This window comes from Halichoerus grypus, chromosome X (assembly GCF_964656455.1).
Source record: "Halichoerus grypus chromosome X, mHalGry1.hap1.1, whole genome shotgun sequence".
Lineage (NCBI taxonomy): Eukaryota > Metazoa > Chordata > Mammalia > Carnivora > Phocidae > Halichoerus > Halichoerus grypus.
This window is the reverse complement of record NC_135727.1, coordinates 73,151,188-73,177,656: the sequence shown is the minus strand read 5'-3', so window position 1 is coordinate 73,177,656 and position 26,469 is coordinate 73,151,188. Positions and strand designations below refer to the sequence as shown.

Genomic DNA, 26,469 nt, shown 5'->3' with positions numbered 1-26,469 from the left:
CATGGAGAATTGCATCATTTTTTATGAAATACTGGACATGTGAGTTTGCCTTTATTAGAAAAGGTGACTCCTTGAATTGGAGCATAAAAAATTGGAGTTATTTCTCAGAACATGCAGGCAGACTGAGTTGGACCCTGCTGCAAAGGTTTTTGTTTTGTTTTTCCTCTAGGCTCAAAGCTTTTGGGTTACTTGGCAAATTGAAGTAGCACATCCAGTTGTGGTGTATGTTGCCTCTAAAAGCAGAAGAGATCAACTTAGCATTGTCCCTCTTAGCAGACCATGCTTAGTGGATGGGTAACAGGGAATTCCTCCCCCGCCTTTTTTTAAAGTAATTTCTATGTCCAACATGGGGCTTGAAATCATGACCCCAAGACTGAGGGTCACATGCTCTACCAACAGAGCTAGCCAGGTGCCCCAAGGAACCCTTCATTTTAACCATTAAATTTTTCCATGGAGTATTACCAAGATATGTACCTGCAGCAGCTCCATCTGGACCTGCGACCTGGGATTCAAGGCTTTTTTTTTTCCCCCCCAGACTTACAATCGAGAGAAATGAATTCAATTCCAAGCTCTGCCACTCCCTGGTTGAATGACTTTAAACACTACACCTCACTGAATCTTAGTGTCCTCATCAGTAAAAAAAGGACAATAAGTTCTACTTTACAAGGTTCAAATGAGAACATACATCTATATTTGTAAGGGCCTAGCAAAGCATATTCCACTACCAGTTAAGTCACAGAGCCAACGAGCAGCAGTGCTGGGTGTATCAGTCTGGGCCCAATCAAAAGATAAAAACCACTATATAGATTTATTAAACTCCAAACGTATTAAACTAAAAAAAAAAAAAAAAAAACTAACTATAATATATACGGAAATTCTTTACAGTACCCTGAGGCTGAGGGAAGGTACCCATGGAAGGGCAAATTTGGAAGGGGCTCCAAACTCACTGGAAAGGGTGTAATTTAAGCAGAGAAGTTAGCTTAAATTGGTTTGGCCTGGTGTTCTAGAGTCACTAGGTAAGCAGGAGACAACTCTCCAGAGTGCAGGTGGGGAGCAAGCAGCAACTAGTGGAGTAGGAATAGAGAATAGGAACCTTTTAGGTTACCAATAAGCTTTGCAGGACCAGCCTGCCTCAGTAGGAACCCCCTAAGGAGCAAGCAGGCTGTATGGGGGCTGGCAGAGGAAGCCGGGAGCAGCAGCTCTGTTACAAACCTTCAGTCAGCAGGTGGGAGAGGTGTGGGGCCTACAGAGGGAAGCTGGGGGACAGAATGAGTGGGGAGGCCTTCAGGGAGAGACCTAAATTGAGAGACCTGCAGATAAGTTATCGCCAGGCCAGGCAGAGGCTTCAAAGGCACTGAGGGGCCATGTATTCTAGATGTGTGGCTGGGTCAGAGCCCCCACCAGATAGCTCACTCCCTCTCTACTGACCCCCACTTTGCAGCAGTTGGAAACTTCAGGAGAGCCCCTTCTTCCTGCAATATCCCTCCAGCACCATCTCCTGAGAAAGCTTAACAGCTTGATCATTGTAAAGGAGAGATGCTTAATGGAATTCCGTCCATTTTCACAGAATAGGTATTGAGAAGTGTTGGAACTGATAGGCAATAATTTGAAAACACACAGGGGTAGACCGAAAGCTGCATTTTCTAGTCCTTAGTTCACTGCTCTTTCTATTACCCTAAATTTTACTTACTACCAGGATAATTCTAGATAGTTTCTTGAAAACAGCCCTCACACTGAGAGTTGGTCACTCTCCTTTTAGGTGTGCAAGTTGACCCTACGGTAAAGAAGTAGAAAAAAAAAAGACTGATAGGAATATAAGAATATAACCTTTCTGAGTCTCAGTTTCTTCATTGAGATAATGGATATTATACATCCTACTTCATAGGTTTGCTGTAAGAATTAAGGAAGACAACATATGTAAAATCCTCAGCACAGGCCGGGGACATAGGAAATATATAATAGATACTTGTTTCCTTTCCCTCAGATGACATGAGGTCAACCATGCAGCATATTCTTACTTTCCTTTTTCCTAATCTCATCCAGGAGTGAAAGTAGACTGTGTGAAGATTTTCACATTATCTGTCCTTCTTCATAAAGATTCATTGTTACATAACAACTGTCATGTCACTTAACTATTTTCATACCATACTTATGATTTTAAAGGTTCTTCCCTCCTTCAATTATATATTTTCCCAATTAAGTACTTATGTTAATGAGATTCCAGATATATCAAGTGGAATCCAGAATTGCTGGGCTATCCAGATTAACTCATTTAGCCTGAATGTCAGTCACTCAAACAATACCCAGGTCAAGCTGACTGATGACATCCAGCAGTGACATCACATCCACTAATCTCGTCTTTCCTCTTTCCTCTCTCAACTTGCCATCTTCAATCCAAACTGCTTGTCACAATATTCCAGATAATAACCAGATGGTGTGTTCTCAATCCTTTTTAGGACCAGATGCTTAGTCAAGATGCTACATTTAGTTCTGGAAGACCATCTAGGTTACATGTTGCATACAGACTGGAGTTCAAAAAATAGGTCTATTCTTAGCTGACAAGAATAAATTTAACAATTTTTCATACCTCTTTATGAGACACTGGGGAACCAGATCCATGTGTGATCAAGGTGGAAATAATCTGAGATTATCTGGCACAATGCTGTCCAGTGGAAATTTCCACAATGATGGAAATGTTCTATGTCTGTGCAATCCAACACAGGAGCTACTAGCCACATGTAGGTACCAAGCACTTGAAATGTGACTAGCATGACTGAGAAACTGAGTTGTTAATTTTATTTTATTTATATAGCTATGGATACCATATTGGACAGCAAATATCTACATTGTATGGCTTAATGGAAAGCATGTGGGATTTGAAGCTAAAAGAAATCCTAAAGTCTAAATGCTGGCTACTGTCCCTAACTATATAACTTTGGTCAGGTTTTTTTTATCTTGCCCAAACCTCAGCTGCCTCATTTGTAAAATGTGGAAAATACCAGAACCTCACACAATTGTTGTGATTAGAGAATGAAGGTAAAGCATGTAGCCCAGTGCTTTAGCAAGCACATAGTAAGTGCCCTTTAAATAATGCCTATTGTCAAGCTCCTCATTTTCCAGATGGAGAAACTGAAGCTCCAAAAAGAGAAGAGACTTGTCCACAGTTGCACAACTAGTTGGAAACATAGCCAGGAGCCAATTCCAGATTTTCTCACTTTTTTGAATGAATTTTCTTATATATATGAACCCTCCTCACCCCTAAAGAGTGAAGAGTGGTAGCCCAAACTACTCAGCTATAAAAAATATGTTATACATTTGGAGAAAATGTACCTTGGTAAAGCCTATTTGCTCCTTCCGAAAATTTTCCAGGGGTTTAATCAGCAAATCACTAGCATTGTGTACCTAGAAAAAAAGAAAGAACACACAAAACAACTTTCAGATTAGAAAGGTTCAGATTCAAGTTTCTTTGTTACTAAGGCATTACCCTGTAATACATCAACCTGCAAAATGTAAATTGATTTGCAGGTTTTTTTCATCGTTGTCACTGTCTTTTTTTCCCATACTGGTCTCTTAAAATCAAATGTTTTGAGAGGAAATGAGAGAAGGGACATTAGGGGCATTTCTCTGTAACTTACTGGTAGTCTGATCTGAGTTTTTAATCAATAAATATCTATAGTCATGTCCAGAAACAGATACAGGGGGCCTGAAGTATATGTGGAAAAGAGAAAGAGAATGGAAAATGTATGAAAATACCAATTGCACCAAGTGCAAACCATTTCATGGGAGGCAAATGAGTTAGCAGTAATAGCATCAGGATAAATCCCAGGATAAAGTGTTTCCGGTCCTGCCAGGGTGTGTCATAAAATCAGAACATTTTCTTCAGAACTTACGAGTATATTACAGCATCACAGAGAGCACTGGATCAGGCCTTCAAATTACCTACAAATGTAGGTATCAGCTCCAAAGCTGATAAAAACAAACTGTCCAAGAATGAAAAATATTGACATTAATATGGTTCTAGAGATATAAAAACACGATTTGCAAACTGGACCCCTTGCTCAGCGGGCAGGCAGAGATATACAAAGCTTTGTGTTCATATAAACCTCTTGAAAGTTTGCATCTGTCCAAGGCAACAAGGGGGGTTTGTTTTCTTCAGTGGTGTGAATCAGCTGTATATTAATGGAGGACCTAAGAGAATACATCTGAAGGTCTGGATTTTAGGATCCATTGCACTAATTTTGATATAAGACAGGGAAATGAGGTACTGCCTTCCTTGTCAAATGAGACATAAAGTGTCAGTAAGACAAGATATATCTTCATAACAAAAGTAGAAAAAACAGTAGAAAGCCAGTTTTGACCAGTCCTGTATTCTCCAGATTAAGAGGCAGTTTTTAAAGATTTTATTTATTTATTTATTTGACAGAGAGAGAGACACAGCGAGAGAGGGAACACAAGCAGGGGGAGTAGGAGAGGGAGAAGCAGGCTTCCCACAGAGCAGGGAGCCTGATGCAGAGCTCCATCCCAGGACCCTGGGATCATGACCTGAGCCGAAAGCAGACGCTTAATGACTGAGCCACCCAGGCGTCCCAAGAAGCAGTTTTTAAACTACCAGCAAAATGCATGGGCAGTTGGGGCATTAGTACATATTTTTTAATCTGTGTCCTGCAGGCACTTTGGGTCTCCTGTTTTGTGTCCAGGTATGATTCAGAGTTCAACTAAATGGGCAAACTCTCATCCAATCAAGCTCTACCAGAAGCCCTAGTACCAAAAATAAGGACATCAGTGATTCTCCTTGATCAAAAATAAGAATTCTTTTATTAAAAGTACTAGCTCAGTTAAGGAGGGTACATGATGGGATGAGCACTGGGTGTTATATACAACTGATGAATCATTGAACATGACATCAGAAACTGATGATGTACTCTATGCTGGCTAACAGAATTTAAATTTTAAAAAAAGTATTAGCACATCTCTCTTGCCCAACACACTCTATAGTTCTATGGACTGTGAGATATGTGATAATCAACTTTGTGTACATACCTGGAAACAAATTATGTCATTAGTGTCATAGATCCAGTACAGAGAGTCATTTTTCTTCTCTCCTTTTGTGCAAGTTTTAAAACATGGCCACAAATTTTGTGACACTTTCCCCATTGAGAGGTGAGGTCTCTGTCCCCTCTACCTTTAATATGAGTGGGTTTATTACTTCTTTGAACTAATAGAGTATAGCAGAAGTGACACTATGTGACTTCTCAGACTAGGTCATAAAAGGCCAGCAACTTCCACCTGGTTCTCTTGGAACACTCCGCGTGGGGTGCCCTGAGCCACCCTATAGGAAGCTGGACTATCCTGAGACTACCAACCTAGAGAGGCCAAATACACACTTTCTGATCAAAAGTCCAGCTGAGCCCAGCCTCCCAGCCATTCCACTGAGGTGCTTGATAGGTGAACAAAGCTTTGGACTGCTTTGGACTCTCCACCTCAACCCACCTCCCAGGTGAATACTACACATGAAGCAGAAAAATTACCCAGCTGACCCCTACCTGAATTCCTGACCTACAACATAATGAGATAAAATTAAATGGTTTTAGTTTAAGCCACTACATTTTGGAATAGGTTGTTATGCAGCAACAGATAATTAGAAAAACTATTTCCACTTTCACAAAGATAACACACAAAAAAGTGGTTACCTGGGACACACTGAAGAAGTTTGCCTTTGAATATGAAGTGAACATGCCATTTCTAAGGAGAGTAGTATGTGTCAAACTTCTATATGGACTTTCAGCTGAGCCCTTGCATACATAGGCAACCCAAGGATGGCACAGTTGCCAGTTTTTATGCTTCAAAGGGGATTTTCTTGTATAAGCAAGTGTGCCAGCAACTTCTTACACAGGGTCCATAAGGCCACTGCTTTTTGTATGTTTGGCCCTGTCTCTGTCAAGAAAACTAGTACATGATTCACTGAAATTGGAGGCCATAGTTCTCACTTGATCACATTGATTATAATACTGCTACCAGTCTCCTACAACACAAATAAATACTCTGAGCATTTCCTCCCTTTGACACTCATCGGTTATTATACTTTCTGCCAGAACACAGAGCTAGAGATGTAGGAAAAGATCACACTGAAGCTTGACTCCTTTTTTTTTTTTTCATTTTGTTTTATCCTCAAATCTCTTAGAAGTCTAGCAACTACTCAAAAAAGCCCTTTTAATTAAACATGATCTTTATTCCCTTTCGGATCACTACACCCATTTCACAAGCTCTCTAGCAGAAAAGCTCCTACCTGCTATCCCAGGGTAGAACCCCCAGCATGATAAGTGACACTCTAAACAACACATTAGTGAGTTTAGCTAATCAGGTTCCTATTATATGAATCCCAATTAACACTAGGTAGGGAATTTAGCAGATTAGAGATGGTACTCAATCCAGCAGTGTAGGATTGTTCATGAATCTTTGATGGATAACTAATTACCAAAAGAAGTCATTGAGGATATACTGCTTGAAATAGTAAGGGTCTCTTTAGGTCATTCTTCGCAGTCCTCAAAGACAGACCTTGCACATTGCTAATAGGGTGGCCTTCAGAGTCAGAAAGGCACCTAGGCAAGCCAAACGTTAATCATACAGGAAGTCTGTTATCCAGATTTTCAAGGCCAACTTCTGAGGTAATACACTATCCCACAGGGTACTAGTTAAGAACATCACAGTTGGGGGCGCCTGGGTGGCTCAGTTGGTTAAGCGACTGCCTTCGGCCCAGGTCATGATCCTGGAGTCCCTGGATCGAGTTCCGCATCGGGCTCCCTGCTCGGCAGGGAGTCTGCTTCTCCCTCTGACCCTCCCCCCTCTCCTGTGCTTGCTCTCTCTCATTCTCTCTCTCTCAAATAAATAAATAAAAAATCTTTAAAAAAAAAAAAGAACATCACAGTTGGAATGCCCCTCTTCAATTCTTTCCTCCATAATTCCTTCCACAATTTAAGTTCATTTACAAGAATGACTAGACATTTGCAATTATCACAGGCTAGAGCTGTGAACTTCCTGTTCTAAAGCTTCTTTTGGCCTCTTCTTATAGAAAGGAAAAGAAGCTGTTTAACACCTCCCAGATTATCCATAGTGGGGTAAGAAGTCCTTTTACCACAGTTCTAGAAAAAGGGAGAGGTGCAGTGAAGCAATGAATTCCTGGCATGTTGTGAAAGGCCCTCATTGAGCCTAACCTTCACAGCATTCCTAAAATTAAACGGGAAATGGGGAGCCAACACTCAATACATGATTGAAGAGTTGTGGGGACAAAGAGGCACAACATAATGAGAGACAGAAGAAAATGAGTCACTTCTGTGGAAAAAAGCCAGCAAGAAGGGTGAGAAAAACAATGTCTCAAAAGATGAATCCTACTTTAATATTTTAGAGCTTTGTAATTGGGTAAATAAAATCAAGAAACAACTAGATACAGAGTTACAGGTCTGTGATTGGAGCAGAAGAATGAAGGGGGGGAAATCAGAGGGGGAGATGAACCATGAGAGACTATGGACTCTGAAAAACAAACTGAGGGTTCTAGAGAGGAGGGGGTGGGGGGATGGGTTAGCCTGGTGATGGGTATAAAGGAGGGCACGTTCTGCATGGAGCACTGGGTGTTATACGCAAACAATGAATCACGGAACACTACATCAAAAACTAATGATGTAATGTATGGTGATTAACATAACACAATAATAAAAAAAAAAATGCTTTCTTGATTAAAGTCACTCATGATCTCAAGGGAAAAAAAAAGAAACAACTAGGGCTGAAGAGAAGTACAGCTGAGCTTTCTAGTGGTATATGAATGAAATGGAGTTGAATGCCTTTGAGATCAACATTGGCAGTTGTCCACAAATTCTTCAGGCAGAAGAAAACATTTAGTAGAGTGCAGATTAGCTAGGGGGGCCATCTACCAGACTCCAGAGAAACTACCCATATTGGTCTCTCCTTAATATCCTTAGAAGCAAGTCTCTTAAACTAAGAAAATTCCCAAGTCAAATTTCCATAAGCAGAATCTTGGGAGTAACAAAAGTTAACTACAAACAACACTCACTTAGTAAGTGGTTTTTTTTGCTATTTATAGAACACTTTCATATTCATTATATCATCTGGAGTTCTCACAACAACCTTGGGAGGTGGGGATTATTTTCCTCATTATACATATGACAAAAGAAAGACAGCGAAATACCATGATTTGTTTGAAATCAACAATTAGTAGCACTGCCATTATTAGAACCTAAGTCTCTACTTCCCCTACATCCACGTCCTGCCTTCAATCCTACTTTTCTAGGAGCCTAGATGAAATGGTAGCAGTATTCTCAGAAGCCAGTATCACACTGTTGAAAAGGATGAGTAATGACAGATTAAAGAACTCTGGTTATTGAATAAATAGACTTAACAAAACTGAACTGCCCACAGGAAATCATCCTATCAAGAAAGGGAAGGTAGACCTCTCATCACCCTCTACGAAGTTCCAACATTACCCTCACACCCCTAATAAAAATAAATATTGACCAACTTAGGTACTTCTACATTTAAGTCCAAATAGGTCTGGGGTGGGGCCGAGGACCTGCATTTCTAACAATTTCCTAGGACACATTGGTGCAGCAGATCTAGGGACCACACAAAAAGATTATTTTTTAAGCTGCTAAAATAGAGTTCACCAAAAAAAAAAAAAAAAAAAAAAAAAAAATGAAATACAAGATCTGTGTAAGGAAACTACAAAACTCTGATGAAAGAAATCAAAGAAGGGTTTAATAAATGGAGAGATAATCCATGTTCATGAATAGGAAGGCAATATTCTTAGGATTTCAGTTTATCCCAACTTGTTCTATAGATTCAATATAATCCTGATCAAAATCCCAGCAATTTATTTTGTGGGTACTGACAAATTGATTCTAAATTTCATACCTAACATTAAGTCTTACTACAAAGCTACAGTAATCAAAACAGAAAAAAGGGGTTATGTGAAATCTCTCTGTACTTTCCACTCAGTGTTTTCATAAAACTAAAACTGCTCTAAAAAATAAGTCTATTATTTTAAGAAATAGACTTTAAATATAAGGAGAAGTCTTCACAGAGATTTAAATAAAACAATTATATGTCAAATATAAAGTCTATATTATTTATTTCTATAAGCAGAGAAACAGATAAATAAATGAATAATTTAAGGACAATAAGGGCCACAATTTCTTTCCACATGTTCAACAGCCCGGTTTAATGTCCTCTGAAACTGCTTCCTGCTGATATGAATAGAAATGGAATTTCCACACTAATTTCTCTACCTAATGTGAAACTCCCAGGGTAAAAGCTTGAAATAGAATAACCAGATCTACTTCCTAAATATCTTTACTATTCTAAACAGCCATGAAACAGAAACTGAAACAACAGAGTATCAATCCAATGAACGAGGACAGAAAAATCCCAAGATATCAGTTCAAGGCCCAGTGTTAGTGACCTACCATCATCATCCTCTCATTTTCTACTTCGTTGAGCAATTCAGCAAATTCCTTGAAGGATTCAGCTAGAAAGACAGAATAAAAGATAAACCAAATTAATCAGAGTACTTGATAGGGAAGTGGGCAGAGATCTGAGTGATATAAGTTAGGGACCGGTGCTCCAAGCCAGCCTGGACACTAGAGGAAGGCATCAAACCTAAGGCCAATAGGAGAATGTGTTCAGTGCCTGTTGAATATTTCTTTTCTTTTTTTTGTTCTTTTTCTTTCTTTTCTTTTCTTTTTTCTTTTTCCAATTCCCACCACCCAAGAGATTTTTTCCCTTCAGTTTTATTGAGATATAACTGACATACAACACTATGTGAGTTTAAGGACAGGATCTATTCTCTTGGCAACTTTCAAATATACCACATAGCCATGCTAATTACAGTCATCATATTGTACATTATGTCCTCAGTTTTTATTTATCTTATAACTGGGAGTTTGTACCTTTTGATTACCTTCATTCAATTACCCCAACCCCCACAAATCCGATTACTTTTTCTAGGAGTTTGTTTTTTAGGTTCCACATATAAGTGAGATCATACAGTATGTCTTTGATTTATTTCACTTAGCATAATACCATAAAGATCCATTCACGTTCTTACAAATGGCAGAATATCCTTATATTTTATGGCTGAATAGTATCCCAGTATGTATGTATATATGTGTATATGTGTGTGTGTGTACCATATATATACCACAACTTTTTTATCCATTCATCTACCAATGGACACTTAAGTTGTTTCCATGTCTTGGCTATTATATACAATGCTGCAATGAACACAGGAGTGCAGATATCTCTTCAACATAGTGGTTTAATTTCCTTTGGATAATTAATTCCCAGATGTGGAATTGCTGGATCATAAGGTAATTCTATTTTTAATTTTTTGAGGGACCTCCATTCTATTTTCCACAGTAGCTGGCACCAATTTACATTCCTACCAACAGTGTACAAAAGTTCCTTTCTCTCCACATCCTCGTCAGCATTCATCATCTTGTCTTTTTTATGAAAGCCATTCTAACTGAGGGAATATCTCATTGTGGTTTTAATTGCATTTCCCTTATGGTTAGTGATGTTAAGCAAGTTTCATGTACCTCTTGGCTATTTTAATATCGTCTTTGGAAAAATGTTGATTCAAGTCTTTTGCCCATTTTTAATTGGATTATTTGGGGGTTTTTGTTTGTTTGCTTTGCTATTGAGTTGTCAGAGTTGTTTATATGTTTTGGCTATTAACCCCTTCCCAGATACATGATTTGCAAATATTCCCTCCCATTCCATAGGTTGCCTTTTCATTTTGTTGATTGTTTCTTTGGCTGTGCACAAGAATTTTAGTTTGATATAGTCCCTCTTGTTGATTTTTTTTATGTTGTTGCTTGTCCTTTGGTGTCATAGCAAAAAAATTGCCAAGACCCTATCAAGAAGCTTTTTCTTTATGTTTTCTTCTAGGAATTTTATGGTTTCAGGTCTTACATTTAAGTCTAATCCATTTCAAGTTAACTTTTGTGAATAGTGTAAGACTGGAATCTACTATCATTCTATTACATGTGAATATCTAGCTTTCCCAGGTCCAGACAGTCTTATCCCTACTGTATATTCTTGCCTCCTTTATCTTAGATTAATTGACAATATAAGCCTGGGTTTATTTCTGGGCGTGCTATTCTATTCCACTGATCGATATATCTGTTTTTATGCCAGTACCATACTGTTTTGATTACTACATCTTTGTAGTATACTTTGGAATCAGGGAGCATGATGCCTCTAGCTTTGTTCTTCTTTCTCAAGACTCCTTTGACTATTCGAGGTCTTTTGTGATTTCATACAAATTTTAAGATTATTTGTTCTAGTCTGTGAAAGATGCTGATGGTATTTTGATAGGGATTGCATTCAATTTGTAGATTGCCTTGGGTAGTATGGACATTTTAACAATATTAATTCTTCCAATCCATGAGAACTATATCTTTCCATTTATTTGTGTAATCTTCAATTTCTTTCATCAATGCCTTATAGTTTTCAGAGTATAAGTCTTTGACCATCTTGGTTAATTTTATTCCTAAATATTTTGGTTATGATGCTCTTGTAAATAAAATCATTTTCTTTATTTCTTTTTCAGATAATCTTTTTTTTTTTTTAACTGTTTATCCCCTTCACCTATTTCTTTTACCCCTTACCCCACATTTTTCTGATGAAGTCTTTAGGATTTTCTCTATATAAAATCAAACAGAGATGATTCTACTACTTTCTTTCTGATTCTGATGCCTTTTATTTCTTTTTCTTACCTAATTAATCTGGCTAGGGATTCCAGTACAATACTAAATAGCAGTAGTGAGTGAGCACATTTGTCTTGTTCTTGATTTTAGAAGGAAAGCTTTGGAACTTTCACCACTGAGTACAATCTTAGCTGTGGGCTATCACATATTGCCTTAACTATGTTGAGGTACATTTCTTCTGTACCTAATTTGTTGAGAGTTTTTATCATGAAGAGATGTTGAATTTTGTCAAATGTGTTTCTTTACCTATTATTTTTATTGGTGGTTAATCATAATATAATTAGTTTATATTTGTTTTGTTTGCATTAACATTATGAAAGATTCATTTCAGGATACCTTTAATTACTAAACTTTCCTAACATATTTAAAATGTAAATATTTGATTCATAAAACTTTCCAAACTTTCCAACTTTCCAAAATACATCTGTTTTGTTGAGTAAGGTGCTCCCATAGCCCTGACTTACGATTGAACTATAACAATGAGATGATGCCTGGCCTTTATTTAGTCTTGATTACCTAAGTCCAACATTCAGGTCCTGCAGTGCAGTTATTTTGAAACTAATCTCTTTACCCCACCATTTTGAACATATTATTTCATTTTACTTTATTTTCATCATGATAGTTGTATTCTTTAATCCCAAGCCCTATTTCACCAATCCCCCCACACTACCCCCTCTGGTAACCATCAGTTTGTTCTCTATAATTAATAGTCTGTTTCTTGGTTTGTCACTCTTTTTTTTCCTTTGCTCATTTGTTTTCTTTCTTAAATTCCACACATATGAGCAAGATCATGTGGTATTTGTCTTTCTCAGACTTATTTCATTTAGGAATATACTCTCTAGCTATACCCACGTCATTGCAATTGGCAAGATTTCTTTTTTATGACTGAATAATATCCCATTATATATATCTAGATAGATAGATGATAGATAGATAGATAGATAGATAGATATAAAATATTAATACACACACACCATATCTTCTTTATTCATTTATCAATGGACACTAGGGCTGCTTCCATAATTTGGCTATGGTAAATAATGCTGCTATAAACACAGGAGTGCATATAACCCTTTGAATTAGTGTTTTTGTATTTTAGGGGTAGATATCCAATAGTGCAATTACTGGATTGTAGGGTAGTTCTATTTTTAATTTTCGGGGGAACTTCCATACTGTTTTCTACAGTGGTTGTACCAATATGCATTCCCACCAACAGTGCAAAAGGATTCCTCTTTCTCCACACCTTCATAAACACTTACTTCTTGTGTTTTTTATTTTAGCCATTCTGACAGGAGTGAGGTGATATCTCATTGTAGTTTTGATTTGGATGTTCTTTTTTTTTTTTAATTATGTTGTGTTAATCACCATACATTACATCATTAGTTTTTGATGTAGTGTTCCATGATTCATTGTTTGCATATAACACCCAGTGTTCCATGCAGTACGTGCCTTCTTTAATACCCATCACCAGGCTAACCCATCCCCCCACCCCCCTCCCCTCTAGAACCCTCCATTTGTTTCTCAGAGTCCATAGTCTTTCACGGTTCATCTCCCCCTCTGATTTCCCCCCCTTCATTCTTCCCTTCCTGCTATCTTCTTTTTTTTTTTTTAACATACAATGTATTATTTGTTTCAGAGGTACAGGTCTGTGATTCAACAGTCTTACACAATTCAGAGTGCTCACCATAGCACATACCCTCCCCAATGTCTATCACCCAGCCACCCCATCCCTCCCACCCCCCACCACATGTTCATGATAATGAGTGATGTTGAGCAACTTTTCATGTGTTTGTTGGCCATATTTATGTCTTCTTTGGAAAAATGTTCATGTCTTCTGCCCATTTTGATTGGATTATTTATTCTTTGGGTATTGAGTTGTAGCAGTCCTTTATATATTTTGGATACTAACCATTTATTGGAAATGCCATTTGCAAATATCCTCTCCCATTTGGTGGGTTGTCTTTTAGTTTTGTTGATTATTTCCTTTGCTGTGCAGAAACTTATTTTAATGTAGTCCCAATAGTTTATTTTTGCTTTTATTTACCTTGCCTCAGGAGACATATCTAGAAAAATGTTGCTACAGCTGATGTCAAAGACATTGCTGTCTGTGCTCTCTTTAATGGTTTTTATGGTTTCAGGTCTTACATTTAGGTCTTTAATCCAATTTGAGTTTATTTTTGTGTATAGTGAAAGAAAGTAGTCCAGTTTCATTCTTTTTTTTTATGTTATGTTAGTCCCCATACAGTACATCATTAGTTTTTGATGTAGCGTTCTGTGGTTCATTGTTTGCATATAACACCCAGTGTTCCATGCAATACGTGCCCTCCTTAATACCTATCACCAGGCTAACCCATTCCCCCACCCCCCTCCCCTCTAAAACCCTCACATTGTTTCCCGGAGTCCATAGTCTCTCATGGTTCGTCTCCCCCTCTGGTTTCCCCCCCTTCATTTTTCCCTTCCTTCTCCTAATGTCCCCCATGCTATTCCTTATGTTCCACAAATAAGTGAAACCATATGATAATTGTCTTTCTCTGCTTGACTTATTTCACTTAGCATAATCTCCTCCAGTTCCATCCATGTTGATACAAATGGGTATTCATCCTTTCTGATGGCTGAGTAATATTCCATTGTATATATGGATCCAGTTTCATTCTTTTACATGTTGCTGTCCAGTTTTCCCAAACACAATTTGTTGAAGACACTGTCATTTTTATGATTCCTCTTTTGTCAAAGATTAATGACCATATAATAATTGGTTAATTTGGGGGTCTTCTGTTCTGTTCCACTGACCTATGTGTCTATTTTTATGCCAGTATCATACTGTTTTGATTACTACAGCTTTGTAATATAACTTGAAATCTGAAATTTCGATACCTCCAGTTTTTTCTTTTTCAAGATTGCTTTGGCTATTTGAGGTCTTTTGTGATTCCATACAAATTTTAAGATTGTTTGTTCTAGTTCTGTGAAAAATGTTGTTGGTATTTTGATAAGGATTGCATTAAATCTGTAGATTGCTTTGTGTTGTACAGACATTTTAACAATATTTGTTCTTCAAACCCATCAGCATGAAATGTCTTTCCATTTATTTCTGTTGTCTTCAATTTCTTTCATCAGTGTTTTATAGTTTTCAGAGTACAGGTCTTTCACCTCTTTGGTTAAGTTTATTCCTTGATATTTTATTGTTTTGGTGCAACTGTGAATGGGATTGATTCCTTCATTTCTCTTTCTGCTGTTCCATTATTAATTTTTAGGAATGCAACAGATTTCTGTACCTTGATTTTGTATCCTGCAATTTTACTGAATTCATTTCTCAGTTTTAGTAGATTTTTGGTGGAGTCTTTAGGGTCTTCCATATAGAGTATCATGTCATCTGAAATAGTGACATTTTTACTTCTTCCTTATCAATTTGGATGCCTTTTATTTCTTTATGTTTTCTAATTGCTATGGCTAGGACTTCAGTACCATGTTGAACACAAGTGGTGAGTGGACATCCTTGTCTTCTTCCTGACCTTAGGGGAAAAGTTCTCAGTTTTTCACCATCGAGTATGATATTGGCTGTGTGTTTTTCATATAAGGCCTTCATTATGTTGAGGTATGTTCCCTCTAGACCTACCTTGCAAAGGGATTTCATCATGAATGGATATTGTACTCTATCAAATGTTTTTTCTGTATCTATTGAAATGATCATATTGTTCTTACCCTTTCTCTTATTGATGTGATGTATCACACTGATTGATTTGCAAATATTGAACCACCTTGCATCCCAGAAATAAATCCCACTTAATCATGGTGTATGATTTTTTTTTTAATATATTGTTTGATTTGGTTTGCTAATATTTTGTTGAGGACTTTTGCATCTATATTCATGAGAGATATTGGCCTATAGTTCTCTTTTTTGTGATACCTTTATCTGGTTTTGGTATCAGGGTAATACTGGCCTCATAGAATGAAGTTTTTCTTCCTCTTGCATTTTTTGGAATAGTTTGAGAAGAACAGGCCTTAGCTCTTCTTCAAATATTAGATAGAATTAACCTATGAATTCCAGTCCTGGCCTTTGGCTTTTGAGAGTTGTCAAATGGTTTTTCTGCATCAATTGAAATGATCATTGATTTTTACCTTTCATTCTATTAATGTAATATATCAAATTTATTGATCTGCATTTGTTGAACCATCTTTGTACCCCAGGGATGAATCCTACTTGATCCTGGTATATGTTCCTTCCAATGTGCTTCTGAATTCTGTTTTCTAATATTTTGTTGAGAATTTTTACACCTGTATTCATCAGGAATATTGGCATGTGGTTTTCCATGAGTTCTTTCATAGCTAATATTTAATTTAATCCTCACAGGCATCCTTAGGAGTAGCTAGGACTTCTCTCAATTCATAGACAAGCAAAATGATTAGGGGAGGGGCGATGGGTTTGCTGTATTAAAAAACAAAAAAGCTGAGCTAAAATCTTGAGACTTGAGTTTGAATCCCAGCTCCACTACTTACCAACCTAGACAAATTTCTCAATTTAGCCCTTCCATGCCTCAATTTCTCCATCTGTAAAATGAGGATATTAGTAATTGTTACTCAGAGTAGTTATGGAGATATAATTGAATAATGAGTTGCCAACAGATTTTATAAAGTTTGAGTGTTTTTCTTGTTTTTAGAAGCACTATGGCTGAGTAAAAAGCACATATGACTTACTAGCTATGACCTTTGACAAGTTACTCAAATTCTCTGAGACCAACTTCCCTTGCCTAGAAATAATAATTCCTATCTCACAGGGTTATTTGATGATTAAACAAGATAACATCAAGTATAGCTCCCAGAACACATGATAGTGATTCAATAAATGTTAGTTCTGTTCCTTCTTTGATTTAAGGCAGTGATACTTGGCACTGGCTACACATTAAAATCATCTGGGAAGTTTAGATACTAATGCCACCTGCCCCCCTTCCTAGACCATTTAAGCCCAGATTCACTTGCTAAGTGTCAGATAGCTTCATTGGTACAATACAATTGCAGTGGTGAACACTCAGAGGCTGAGTCAGAAAATAAAGCTTAACTACCCAAGAGTATATTCTTATATTGAAATAAAACAAAAATGAATGAACAAAACAACAATAATAAAACTATGTTGTATAGTACAGACAGCAGTTAAGACCCAGGTACTCTTTTGTTTCTATTCTGTGTTGGTGTTATTATTATGTTTAACTACCAGCCTTCTGACCTAATTTTATCAGAATTTGGACATTAGCTCCAAAAACAACAAGGTAAACATCTTGTTCCACAGTAACAGAAGGAACTCAGATGGTCTTACCCAACTCTTCATGCAGTGCTTCAAAACCTGAGGAACTATTCAATCTATGCTGACACACATCCAGTGACAGTAGTGATGACCAACTTGTCGTCTTATGCCCAGGATTGTCACAGTTATAAAACTAGAAGCCCTTTATTCCAGGAAAACCCAAAGTCTTAGTCTGCCCAGTACTGTAAGTCAACTAAATGACAGGGCTCACTCTCTCCTAAGACAGGCCATTCCTTGCTTTCAGGATGTCTTTATTTAAATCTCCTTCCTTAATTTTAAGATAAATTCCATCTCCCTGTATTCTAATTTTGTTTTTCCTCAGATTCCTGAAGAGTTTTTGTGGGATTATAGATAAGAAGGGCATGTGACATGATAGAAACATCTATTATTAGGGTGATAAAGAGGATTGTAGTTAAGGGGACAGCTTAGTGAAATAAAAAAAGCATGACTTAGAGAGAGAGAAAGAGAGAGCTGGACTTGCAGCCATATTTTATCATCTTCTTGCTATACAACTTTTGATAAGTGACTTAACTGAGTTTCAGTTGCCTCACTTGTCAAAGAGGCATAATATATCTATCTGAGAGTGTTATTATAAAAACTAAATCAGAAGATAAATGTCAAGTGCCAACACACAGTAGGCAATAAACCTAACCCCTTCTCCCCCATCTCAACTTTCTACTCTTCTACTGCCAGTTCTGCCACCTACTGGCAAGGTGCCTGGGCAAGTAACTTCTCCTTCTTGGACTTCATGGTCTTCACATATAAAAAGAAAGATGAGTAAAATAGTCTTTAGTGTCCCTTCAAATTCTGATAACTATTATTTAAAAGTTCACAACTTCTCACCAGAAACAGGAAGTATATTCTCAAATGGTATCTGAACTAAGAAAACACACTGAAAGCCTAGAAAATAAATATATTCATATTAATATTTTTTATTTTTATTTTTTTAAATTTTATTTTATTATGTTATGTTAGTCACCATACAATACATCATTAGTTTTTGATGTAGTGATCCACGATTCGTTGTTTTTGTATAACACCCAGTGCTCCATGCAGTAGGTGCCCTCCTTAATAACCATCACCGGGCTAACCCATCCCCCCCAGCCCCTTCCCTCTAAAACCCTCGGTTTGTTTCTCAGAGTCCATAGTCTCTCATGGTTCATCACTCTGTCCAATTCCCCCCCCTTCATTTTTCCCAAAGACACAGATGTAGTGAAAAGAAGGGCCATACGCACCCCAGTGTTCATAGCAGCAATGTCCGCAATAGCCAAACTGTGGAAAGAGCCGAGATGCCCTTCAACAGATGAATGGATCAAGAAGATGTGGTCCAGGGGCGCCTGGGTGGCTCAGTCAGTTAAGCGTCTGCCTTCGGCTCAGGTCATGATCTCAGGGTCCTGGGATCGAGCCCCGCATCGGGCTCCCTGCTCGGCAGGAAGCCTGCTTCTCCCTCTCCCACTCCCCCTGCTTGTGTTCCCTCTCTCGCTGTCTCTCTCTGTCAAATAATAAATAAAATCTTTAAAAAATAAAAAAAAAAAAAAAAGAAGAAGATGTGGTCCATATATACAATGGAATATGACTCAGCCATCAGAAAGGATGAATACCCAACTTTTACGTCAACATGGATGGGACTGGAAGAGATTATGCTAAGTGAAATAAGTCAAGCAGAGAAAGTCAATTATCATATGGTTTCACTTATTTGTGGAACATAAGGAATAGCATGGAGGACATTAGGAGAAGGAAGAGAAACATATTAATATATTTTTTAAAGATTTTATTTATTTATTTGACAGAGAGAGAGAGCACAAGTAGGCAGAGTGGCAGGCAGATGGAGAGGGAGAAGCAGGCTCCCCGCCAAGCAGGGAGCCGGATGCAGGGCTCGATCCCAAGACCCCAGGATCATGACCAGAGCTGAAGGCTCAGCCGCTCAACCGACTGAGCCACCCAGGCACCCCAAACATATTAATATTTTTAATAAAAAATAGATTCCCCTTCCCAAGAGAACTGGACAACTAATCCAGAACTCCTAGTACCAAAGAAACCATGTTCTGGGTCAATATAGGACACCAGTGACATTCTTTTCTTCTGAGGATCAAGTTGCTCCACATATCCAGTGAGGTCACCTTTGGAAACACTGCCAATTAAAAGCTCAAGCTCAACATAGAGAAAAAAAAATACCCTAATCAGGAAGAGTAAATAGGAAAAAAATGGAAATGTTCTCTGACCTCCTGTCCCCAAATACTGTATGCTACTGTGAAAATTAATAAAGGGAAACTTAACTAAAGTGAACTCGGGATGCTAGAAGGAAGGGCTGGAAGGGGGAAGCATACCACTCAATGTCAATTAAGGGACGAGTCGTCAATTACACACCCCTAAGAGAAGAATCCTCAGCAGGAAAGAATCATCAATTACAGGCTTCAACAGGGAAAGATATACATTGCATCTCCTACTGATATCAACTACCCCTGCAACTCAGCCAAGGAGAAACAATCATCACCCTAAACTCTTGCTTTTTTCCAGTGGACTTCAACAACCCCTCTCAACTTCCTCCTTCTCCATAAAATAATGTTTCTTTCCTTTGCTTGTTGAACGTGCCTATGGTTTTGCCATAACTTACTTGTCCTGAATTGTAATTCTCTCTTATTCCCAGATAAATCCATTTTTGCTGGTAAAATAACTGACTGTTTTATTTTTAAGGTTAACACTACAAAAGGAGTCAGGGAGTTTTTGTTTTTTTTTTTCTTATTCTAGCATTTTTCCAGGCAAGATCAGTGTGCCTCTAAAAGAAATGAGATGCATATGATATTGGAACATTGAAAGGAAAAGGTTAATTTCCTGAAACATAAATGGATAAAGCCCTTTGGCTGACAGCTTAATACTCGTAAAAACTGTATTAGGGACATGTAATTATCCCTAAATTGAACATGAGTATATGAAGGCTCACAGAACGTAAGCAACTTGTTCAAGGTCACACAGGAAGTAAATGACAATTCTACATATAATTCTGACCTGTCTTGCTGCCAGAGCTAAGGTCTTTCCACTGTCACACTGCCCACAACTCTCCAGGTAGAGATAACCAAAGATTCGGTTACGAAATACCATCTGAATAGATTATCAAAAAGAGATGAGGGAAGCTACTACTACCAGTAGGTACGTTTTTAAAATTAGCCAGGCTTCATCATTCATGAGGAAAAAAATGAAAAATTTGACAATATTTAGCTTTAGCTAAACGGTAACATCACTTTTTTTGAGATACTACTTACATACCATAAAATGTACCATTTTAAAGTATCCAACTCAGTGGTTTTTAGTATATTCTCAAAGTTGTGCAACCATCACTGCTATATAATTTCAGATCATTTTTATCACCCTTAAAAGAAACCACAAACTCATTAGCATCACTTGCCATTTCCATTTTCCCCCTACATTCAGGCAACCATTCATCTACTTCCTATCTCCATGGATTTGCCTACTCTAGACATTTCATATATATACATATATGAAATCATATAATATGTGGTCTTTTATGACTTTCTTCCACTTAGTATAATATTTTCAAGGTTATTCCATGTTGTAAATCAATATTTCTTTTTTTATTACTACATAATGCTCCATTGTATGGCTGTATCACATTTGCTTGACCACTCATCAATTGAAGGACACATATGTTAGCATTTATTGGCTATTATGAATAATGCATCCATGAACATGTGTGTACATATTTTATGTGGATGTTTTCCATTATTTTGGTATATACCTAGGGAGGGAATTGCTGAATCATATGGTAACTGTATGTTTAACTTTTTGAAGAATTGCCAAAACTGTTTTCCAAATCATCTACACAATTTTATATGAACAAAAGCAAAGTATGAGGGCTCCAATTTTCTCCACATCCTTGACAATATTTGTTATTACCTGTCTTTGTGTTACCCACAGACTTAGTGGGTTTGAACTGGTATCTCATTCTGGTTTTGTTTTACCCTAATTCATAATGGTATTGAGAATCTTTGCATGTGCTTATTGGCCATTTAATTATCTTCTTTGGATAAATGTTTATTCCATTATTTTGCCCATTTTGTAATTAGGCTACTTGTTTTTATTATAGAGTTTTAAGAGTACTTTATATACTCTGGATAAAAATCCCTTATCAGACAGATAATTTGCAAAATTTTCTTGCCTTCTTCGGGTTTCTTTCACTTTCATTATAGTCTCCTTTAAAGAAAAAATGTTTAAAATTTTGTTAAAATCCAACTTATCTACTTTTTCTTTTATTGTATGTACTTTTTGTGGTCTTATGTAAGAAACCACTGCTTAGTCAAGGTTGTGAATATCTTTATTTTTTTCTTCTACGAGATTTACGGTTTTGGCTTTTAATTGAACTCCTTGATCCATTTTGAGTTAACTTTTATATATACTGTAAGATAATGGTCCAACTTCATTTTTTCACATGTCTATCCAGTTATCCCAGCACCATTTATCAAAAAGATTTTTTTTCCCCCAATTAATGATCTTGGCAGTCTTGTCAAAAACCAACTGACCATAAAATAAGGGATTACCTCTGGACTCTTAGTTTTATTCCACTGATCTCTATGTCTTTTTTTTTGCCAGTACCACACATTTGTGATAACAAATGTTCCTTTGTGATGAGTTTTGAAATGGGGAAGTATGCGTCCTCCAACATTGTTCTTTTTCAAGATGGTTTGGCTATTCTAGGTCCCTTGAATTTCCATATGAATTTTAGTATCACCTTGACAATTTCTGAAAAAAACAGCAGCTGAGATTTTGATAGGTACTACACTAAATGTGTAGATGGATATGGGGATTACTGCCAACTTAACAATATTAAGTTTTCTGACACATGAACATGGGGGTACCTTTGGTTTTTCTATCAGGGTAATGCTGGCCCTACAAAATGAGTCGGTAGGATTTTTTTTTAATTAAAATTTCAATCTCTTTATTTGTTATAGGTCCAGTAACATTTTCTATTTCATTAGTTTTAGTATTTGTATCTTTTAGGGAATGTGTTGATTTCACTAAGATTATCTAATTTGTAGACATAGAAATGTTTATACTATTTCCTTATAATCAGTTTTGCTTCTGTAAGGTCAATAGTAATGGCCCCTATTTCATTCCTGATTTTAGTAATTTAGTAATGCTCTTGGTCAGTCTAGCTAAGGGTTTGTCAATGTTGTTTAACTTTTCAATAAGCCAATATTTCATTTTGTTGTTACTCTATTGTTTTTCTATTCTCTATTTCATTTATTTCTTCTCTGTTATTTTCTTCATTCTGTTTGTGTTGGACTTACTTTGCTCCTTTTTTTCAGTGACCTAAGGTAGAACCTTAGGTTATTGATTTCAGACCTTTGTTCTTTCTTAATGTTGGAAATTTGAAGCTACAAAGTTCTCTCCAGTCATTGCATTAGCTGTATTCCACATGCTTTGGTAAACTGTGTTTTTGTTGTTATTAATTACAAAGTATTTTATCATTTCCTTTGTGATTACCTCTAAACTTAATCCATTGATTATTTAAGAGTATGCTCTTTAATTTCCACATATTTATGACTTTTCCAACTTTCTGTTATTAATTTCTTAATTCATTCCATTGTATTCACCAAACATATTTTGTATGGTTTTGATTCTTTTAAATTTATTGAATCTTGTTTTATGGCCCAACCTATGGTTTCTCCTGGAGAATATTCCATGTGCACATGAAAAAAATATATTTTACTGTTCTTGGGTAGAGTGTTTCGAAAATGTCTGTTAGGTATAGTTGATTTAAGGTTTTGTTTCAGTCTTCTATTCCCTTGCTTCCAAATTTGTCTGTAATATGTTTAAGCATGTATTTATAAGTTTTCCTTCCCTTGACTTTTGTTGAACTTATTGGATGAGCAGATTAAAGTTATTCATCAAATTTGGCAAGATTTTGGACTTTGTTTCTTCAAATATCTGTTCTGCCTTTTCTCTCTATTCTCTTCTTCTGAGACTACCATTATGTATATTCTATTATGGGTCTCTGAAGTTCTTTTCATTTTTTAATTTATTTTTCCCTCAGATTGAATAATCTCAATTCATCTGTCTTTATATTTAATTCTATCTTCTTCTAGTACAAATTTGAGGTGAAGCCCTTGTGAATTTTTCATTTCAGTTATTATATTTTTCAACTACACAATTTTAAATAATTCATTCTTTTTTATTAAATAAATAAATTACAATTTTATTCACATATAAGTATGTTTATAATATTTAAAACAGCTCATTGGAAGTCTTTTTCTAGGAAGTCCAATGATTTGTCTTCCTCAGGGACAGTTTATATTGATTTTGGGTTTTTTTTTTCCCTTGTTCATGGGAAATTTTCTTATTTCTTTACATGTCTCATAATTTTTGTTGAAAAGAGAACATTTTAAACTATGTATTGTGACAACTTGGGAAATCAAAACCCCCCTTTTTCCCAAGTTTGTTGTTCTTGTTGTTGCTGTTTGTTTAGTGACTAATTCTATAAAGCCTGTATTCTTTATCATATGAAGCCACTGACATCTCTAGTCAGGTAACTTAGTGGTCAGCTAATGATTAAACAGAGATTTATTTAAATGCTTTGAAACATTAAGTCTCCCAGCCTTTGTTAAAGGGCTCTTGTATGTGTTGGTGAGTGCCTTCAACACTCAGCCAGATAGTTTATAACTCTTAGTCTTCCTGCCCAGAGCTTCAAATTCATCTAGAAGTAAGAGAATAAAGCCTTCTCAAGTCTTTTCTAGATAGGCACAGAACGTGCTTATGAGCAAAGCCCTACACATGTACATGATCTTCTATATTTCTAGGAATATGTTGCAACTTTTCAAAGTTCTCTATAGACATCTCATTCTCCAGGTTTTCTTTTTAAGTTTATTGTTGGGCTTCTTGTTTGCTATCACACTTTATGCTGCCTAAGAGAGCTGCAGTATTAAGAAATTACTACCAATTAATTACTTTGACAAATGCTCTGAGGAAAAACCCACTTGTAGTAAGCCAACTCTGAGTCAATTCAAATATGGAAACCCCTACAAGTAATGTTTTTCAGCTTTAGGGGAGCTACAATCTCATTCTGCCCTCTCCAGTGGCTGCTAAAATGATGGTTTTCACAGCTTCCTTAACTATCCAGCTGTTAGTTTTCAAAGCTACCGTGGAACATAGAACATAGGGCAAAACACCACAAAGCTCACTGATCTTTTAATTATTCAGCTGTTTTTCTTGAACAAGCACACCTTCTATTATTTCAAATTTTGGTTAATTTCCAGAGTTCTTAAAAAGTTGATTTTCGAAATGTTTGTCATTGTTTTTATTGCTTTTATGAAAGAACAGCTTTTCAGAGGTCATTTCTCAACCATTCCCACAGAGGTAACCAGGTCAGAGCTTTCTGATCCTTACTTTCAATTAAAAAGAATTCTGTGATTGTTGAATCAATTTAAAATTCAGTAATTGAATCGAGGAAAACCGTTTGTTCAATTGCTGGCCTCTAAAAGACCTTATAAATTTATTTATTAGGTGACCAGAAGACTTTAAAAGTCCACCGAGGTATATGTCAACAAGCAAAAAGTAAAGATATTTTTTGCATTCTGGTCACCTACTATGGGAAAGGCTCAGACTTTACATATTAACTATTTTAGTCCAACTACCTTGATTGAGTCATAAGGAGACTAGACTCCAAAGACGGGAACTGTCAAGGTCACACAGTTAGCTGCCCAGTCAGAGGGATCATGAATTCAATGCTCTAACCACTGTAAGATAATAATGTGACTCCTGTCACAGCCGAAGTATCCATGTCACATACTTTTCTCTGTCTAATTGCCACCCCAAATGATGTTTTCAGTTCTTCAAAAGGTCTCATATTCACCATTCTTTGCTCATGTCTATACTGAGTTGAAAAATCCTTCAAGAGCTAAAACAGGAGGTCCGGGCAATGGTTTTTTCTGGCATTGAGACATGAAGTCCTATAAGACCTCTTACTGATACATTTTTAACCAAATATTATGGGTCATTAGAGTATCTTCTAATAGCTAACCCTGCAAATGGCTGTTTAGGGTTATTTTTTTTTTTAAAGTCACAGTAAGATGAGATTATCCACAATACTTAAAATGTCAAAGATTAAAGATAAAGACAGAATCTTAAAAGCAACAAGAGAAAAGCAAACAGCTATATACAAGGGAAACCCCCAAAAGGCCATCAACTGAATTTTCAGCAGAAATGGCACAAATAAAAAAACCTACAATAGATACACAAAAAATAAACAGAAAGGAATCCAACCATAACACCAAAGAAAGCCATCAAGCCACAAGGGGAGGGAGCAAAAGAAGAACAGAAGGAACAGAGGAAACTACAAAAACAACCAAAAAGAAATTAATAAATTAATAAAATGACAACAAGTATATACCTATAATTACTTTAGATGTTTATAGTGATACAAGCCTACCTCAAAAAGTAAGACAAACCTCAAATAAACAATCTAACCTTACACCTAAGGGAATGAGGACAAGAACAAGCAAAGTCCAAAGTTACTAGAAGAAAGGAAATAATAAAGCTTGGAGTAGAAATAAATGAAATAGAGGCTAAAAAAACTTAAAAGATCAATGAAACCAAGAACTGCTTCTTTGAAAAGATGAACAAAATTGATAAGAGATGGGGCGCCTGGGTGGCTCAGTTGGTTAAGCGACTGCCTTCAGCTCAGGTCATGATCCTGGAGTCCCGGGATTGAGTCCCGCATCAGGCTCTGTGCTCAGCGGGGAGTCTGCTTCTCTCTCTGACCCTCCCCCCTCTCATGCTCTCTATCTCATTCTCTCTCTCAAATAAATAAACAAAATCTTTAAAAAAAAAAAAAGAAAAAATAAGACTCAAATTAATAAAATCAGGAACGAAAGAGGAGAAATACAACTGAAATCAGAAATATAAAAAGGGGGTGCCTGGGTGGCTCAGTTGGTTAAGCATCTGCCTTCAGCTCAGGTCATGATCCCAGGGTCCTGGGAGCATCCATCTGGCTCTCTGCTCAGTGGGAGCCTGCTTCTTCCTCTCCCCCTGCCTGCCTCTCTGCCTACTTGTGCACTCTCTCTCTCTCTCTCTCTCATTGTCAAGTAAATAAATAAAATCTTTAAAAAAAGAAATATAAAAAGGATTATAAGACAATATTATGAAAAATTATATACCAATAAACTGGTCTGGACTGGACAACCAAGAAATGGATAAATTCCTAAAAACATACAATCTTCCAAAAGTCAATTAAGACATAGAACACCTGAATAACCAGAGAGGGAGACAAACCATAACAGACTCTTAATCTCAGGAAACAAACTGAGGGTTGCTGGAGGGGAGGGGGGTGGGGGGATGGGGCAGCTGGGTGATGGACCCTGGGGAGGCTATGTGTTGTGGTGAGTG

At 36.8% G+C, this 26,469-nt stretch overlaps 1 protein-coding gene across 2 annotated transcripts in view; it reads right to left on the bottom strand.

Moving 5' to 3' along the window:
* The window catches only part of OPHN1 (oligophrenin 1), a 505,885-nt gene that overhangs the window by 284,979 nt on the left and 194,437 nt on the right, over nucleotides 1–26,469 (bottom strand). For both annotated transcript variants that reach the window (XM_078065007.1, XM_078065008.1), the window contains exons 4-5: nucleotides 9,474–9,535; nucleotides 3,331–3,402 (exon numbers count right to left, since the gene is read on the bottom strand). In XM_078065007.1, the coding sequence (XP_077921133.1) occupies nucleotides 3,331–3,402; nucleotides 9,474–9,535 (134 nt within the window). The remainder of the gene's footprint in view (nucleotides 1–3,330; nucleotides 3,403–9,473; nucleotides 9,536–26,469) is intronic.